General features: G+C 44.2%; 1 protein-coding gene across 10 annotated transcripts in view; it reads right to left on the bottom strand.

The window, feature by feature from the left end:
- Positions 1-3,282: 3,282 nt before the first annotated feature.
- The window catches only part of MEIS2 (Meis homeobox 2), a 209,477-nt gene continuing 208,060 nt past the window's right edge, over positions 3,283-4,699 (bottom strand). For 6 of the 10 annotated variants that reach the window (XM_043555698.1, XM_043555700.1, XM_043555699.1 and 3 more), the window contains one exon: positions 3,283-4,699. This exon is cut by the window's right edge and continues 6 nt beyond it. In XM_043555698.1, coding sequence (XP_043411633.1) covers positions 4,419-4,699 — 281 coding nt within the window. In that variant the 3' untranslated portion in view covers positions 3,283-4,418. The other 4 variants (XM_043555702.1, XM_043555705.1, XM_043555703.1 and 1 more) reach the window with 1 other exon arrangement.

Genomic DNA, 4,699 nt, shown 5'->3' with positions numbered 1-4,699 from the left:
ATCACCACCCCCCCCACCACCACCAACAACCCCAGTTATTTCCTGGGCGACCCCTTCCTTTCTCTATACCTCCTAACTCGGTGCCTCTGATGATGAGATAATGGATTTTGCGATTGTTCCTGTCAGGGGGGAAGAAAAAAATCCCCCACCGAACCCCATGTTTTCATCTTTTGACTGTTTTATTTAAGCCAATGGGAAAGTATTGAGAGCAGTAATTGATTCATAATGATCTATAAATCGATGTCGGAAAGCGGGGGTGGGGGGTGGGAGTGGAGGTGTATGAAGAGTAAGGGGGGGGGGATGCTGTTTATTTATTTTATTTCTAAAGCTTCAAGTAAAGTAGCTTTGACACTGTTGGGGCTGGAGGGGAGGAGCTGTTGGCTCTGCTGGATCATCCATCATCGCTGTCACCCAGAGTCTGCCCCGAGGAGCCGTAGACGCAATCTCCCTTCTGTCTCTACACCGAAACTATTAATATTAAAACCTCCCTTCAAACACTGCCCCGACGGTCTCCATTCTCATCACAGTCTGACCGGCCTCCCCCGTCAGACCTGCGCGGCCCCCTCCCCGCCTCGCCCCTCCCCGCGCGCACCGCAGCCTCCTCCCGGCCCGGCCCCCGCGGAGGGAGCCCGACGCCCGCGCTCGCGCCGCTCCGAGTGGCTCGCTGGCTTGCGACTGCGAGGTGCCCCCCACCAGCGCCCCGGTCGACCGGAAGCACGCAGGTCCACCTCGAACACCACGCAAAGGGAAGGCCAGGTGAGGGCGGGGGCGGCCGACGCGGAGGGGGAGCGCCTGCACACGCCCGCCGCCCTCGCCCCTGCCCGGCCTCCTCCCGGGCTCTCCGGACGCACGCACGTCTGCACAAACCCTGCTCCGTGGGCGGCGGCCGGAGGTGGTGGTGGCGAAGCGAGCCCCCCCCCTCCCCCTGCCCCGGGCACATCCCGACACCGGCCTTTCGGACACAGAGGCAACTTGCAGCAGAGGTCCAGGCTCCTTATCGAATTGCTGGCCTGCAAGACTAATGGGGAACTTGTGGGGATCCCAGTCCAGTCCCTTTGAAGGAAGCTCCCTCCTTTGACAGCTGTTAGAGATATTAGCCACATTTCCCTTCCCAAACCTGCTCCGGGTTAACCGGCCCACGGGGGCGGGAGGGGGCGAGGAGGCCGGCGGGATCCTGACTACTGACTCTGCTCGGGCCGCTCTAACTAGAGTGGGGGGCTCGGACCTGGGAAGTGCCGACCTGGGCGGAGGGAGGGAGAAGGGCTGAGTGGGAGACACAGACTTTCCTGGTCTTTGCTTTTTTCCGTTTAAATGTGGCTTCTTGCTCAATTCCCAACCCTTAACAGATGGCGACTGCATTCTCTCAGAATTTCTTAAAGAAAGGGAAACCTTTGGAATTTATTTCTGCTTTTGCTTTTCCATATAAATAAAAAGTGTTTTTATGTTACTCTTGTTTTGGAGAACATAAGCAATTTTATTCAGACTACAGTATTTCCTTTAACACTATATGGTTGTCAAAACACCATTCCCAGTTTCTTTGCTTTTGACAGCTGAGTCTTTCTTAAATATACCCAAATCGGAACTCTTTATACTAAATAGTAAACCCGAGATAGGAGCAAATGCCTTCTGAGGTGGTTTAAAAAAAGCATGATAAAAATTGGACAACTCTACTACCTCTTGGTCTCAGCATATGGGGGGGGGAGGGGGGGGCAAGAAAATGCAAACAAATATTATTACAATTACTATTCATCCCCCAAATATTTAAGAAGGTTAACATGATAGGATGTGGGTTTGTTGAAGCTAAGCCTGAGAGGGTTTTATTCATTAAAACCAAGTGTACAGAGCTCTGGGATCTAAACTTTGATGAAATAGCTTAATAATTTCATTAAACACTTCCTAAATACGAGCCAATTACCAAGTAAACTCTGCAGCACACCGTCTACTGGGAGGAAAGGAAGAAAAACTTTTTCAAACATACCCCCCCCCCCAGCGGATGTGAGTTAATTTGTAAATGGAGAACTTCACCTAAAAGCATTTCAAGTAAAAATACACAAATATTTGAATTTTGCAAAAAGACTCCATGTGCGCCAGGATAACAAAAATGAGAGGGAAGCTCTTTTCCAAGTAGCATAGAATTTCTCCGTTAACCATCAGTTTGTGTCAGAAGTGGTGTTTCTACGTTGAAACAGCAGCATATTAATTAAGCTGATAAAGGTGTTAATAAAAATTCTCCCTAGCCAAAAATAATACAAAACAATAGAAATTTATCTCCTTGTTTCTTTATAGACAACTTCTATTGATGTTTTCTGCACTGGGAAAGTGGAATCACTCCAAGTGAGACACAAACTTGGGATTTCGGAGCTACTGAACTATTTCCCTATCAAGCTGACATCACGGAACTAGTTTTATGATATAATCCCTTCCACACATGGGATTAAAAATTCGGGTGTTACAAAATTCCAGGGTAGGATATTTAGCTTTAAAATTGAGGGGGCATGCAAATACCTCACAGTTTTTTTTTTCCACTTTGCACACTTTACCAGGCATTGTTTGTGCAGTACCAGCAAAACCAGTAACACTAGGAATGTTGGGTGAAACTTGGAAAATGGCATCATATTGCCTGTTGTGCTGTTGTTTTAGAAAAAAAATTATGTTTAGTCAACTCATCACACTAGGGTGACTGCACATGGGGGTGTCTGAAATAAAAAGACATGATATAACTTATATTAAATATTAATGATTAATCTTTGCAACTCAGGATTTCAAACTCCATAGAAGTTGTTTACTCATCTATGAACATCTATATGTAAATTTTAATTTACATATTCAGCAGTATTTTAGTAAGTAAGACAGAGAAAAAACACAGGCAGATGAATTATCTTTGAGCACAGACGTTAGTTATTTCTTATGATGTAAAATTAACCCTGAAAAAGCCCTTTATTCTGGCAGAGGACGAACATGAGAAGCTTTATCTGAGAGTCTTTTTTTTTTTTTTAACATCATCTAAAGAGGTTAGACATATCGAAGGTAATCTTTCAACCTGGCTCATAACACACACACACACACACAATTTCATACCTTTAGAAGTTTTCTGCCGGTATGATTTATAGGCCAAATACACACTACGTGCTACAGACGGTTACCTTAAAAATTGTTGGTTAAGTTTCAAATACAGTCAACTTCTGGGGGCAAAACCATCACCTGCTTTTAACGCGACATAGAGTAGGCGTTGTGCAACCTTGCCTTAGAGCTATTAAAAACGCAAAAGCCTAACAAAAAATCAAAATGAAATATTTATTACCGCATTTTGTGACTTAACACCTTTTTTTTTTAACATAACGTCACAGTCCTCATACAAGTATTTTAATGTAAATTTGACAAAGCTTAAAGGTAACAGCATTTTCTTCTAGTGAGGAACACGTGCTGAGAAAAGAATTCATGGACATACAATACCAATTCCACAGCAGATCTGATACTAGCAAAAACATTCTTTTTTTTTTTTTCAATTGAGGTAAACACATAGAATATCTAACATGAAACAATTAATAGACCGAACTCTGTACGAAGTTTGTTACAGTATTCTCTTGCTCCTTTTTATCCCCCAAGCTTTGAGTTTCTGATAAAGTCCTAGTGGTGGTGCTCTGACCATTAATAACTTTCTTGTGTTGAGGAAAAGCTGCCCAACGTGAGATTGTTTTGTCCACAGCCAAGGCTCAGAACTCCTGGAAGAAGCTCCCGCTCAGTCTTTAAATCTTCATTGGCAAGCTCTTTGAAAAAGAGTCCCCCAAAATAAGAAGAAGAGTTGGCTTATGAAGCACAAACTATAAAGATCTGTTGGAAACTAAAGGACACGTTTATGGAGGAACAAAGGCCGGGCATGAAAACACATTCTTGAAGCTGGAGTCCAAGGGATGAGGTTCAGCCAGACGTTCACCATGGTCTCCAGCGTGGTTCTTCTCTCATTGGCCCAACAGGTTTAAAATATACCACAGTCTCTCCTGGATAGTGAATTCACTGATGAACCAAAACAGTCATTCTTTTGGGAACAACACACATAGTGTGGAAAACAAGGATATATTTTTTTTTTTCTCTTCTAAAACTATTTGAGGCAACATAACGGAGTGATCAACAGAAATGTACAAGTTTAACTTAGTTCCTATGTTTATACTACAGTAGTTATAACTCTCGGAGTCTTTTTCCAGAGGATCTTTACATGGACAGAACTGTCTCAGTGAGCCCATGATTTCACATTTGTGTTCTTGTCTCGTTGGTCCTCTGTCGCTTGATGAAAAATGACAAAAGTAAAAAATAATCACAGCTGTCTGGAATTTCATATTAAGTGTCAACATCTGGTCAAAGTTCAGAAAGTCTTAAAATAGTTTTTGCGTGTGTTTCCTTTTCCCTTGAGTTCCCTTATACTATTGGGCATGAATGTCCATAACCTGTCCGCCAACATTGGGATCTACAGAATTTAACATTGTGGGACTCTGTGCTGACATTGTCATTCCAGGGTGGGTAGGGGGTCCTCCGTGCATCATCATGGCTGGGTGGTGGGGATGGCTTGGCAAATATGAATGCATTGGGGGTCCATGTCTTAATTGAGTAGGGTGTGGGGTCATCTGGGGAGGAGTGTAACTTGGCTGTGCCATACTCATTCCCATAGGACCACCCTGAGAAACGTAGTCCCCTGGCATGCTCT

Source organism: Prionailurus bengalensis, chromosome B3 (genome assembly GCF_016509475.1).
Source record: "Prionailurus bengalensis isolate Pbe53 chromosome B3, Fcat_Pben_1.1_paternal_pri, whole genome shotgun sequence".
Lineage (NCBI taxonomy): Eukaryota > Metazoa > Chordata > Mammalia > Carnivora > Felidae > Prionailurus > Prionailurus bengalensis.
Note: the sequence above shows the minus strand (reverse complement) of the source record. Positions and strands in the feature narration are given on the sequence as shown.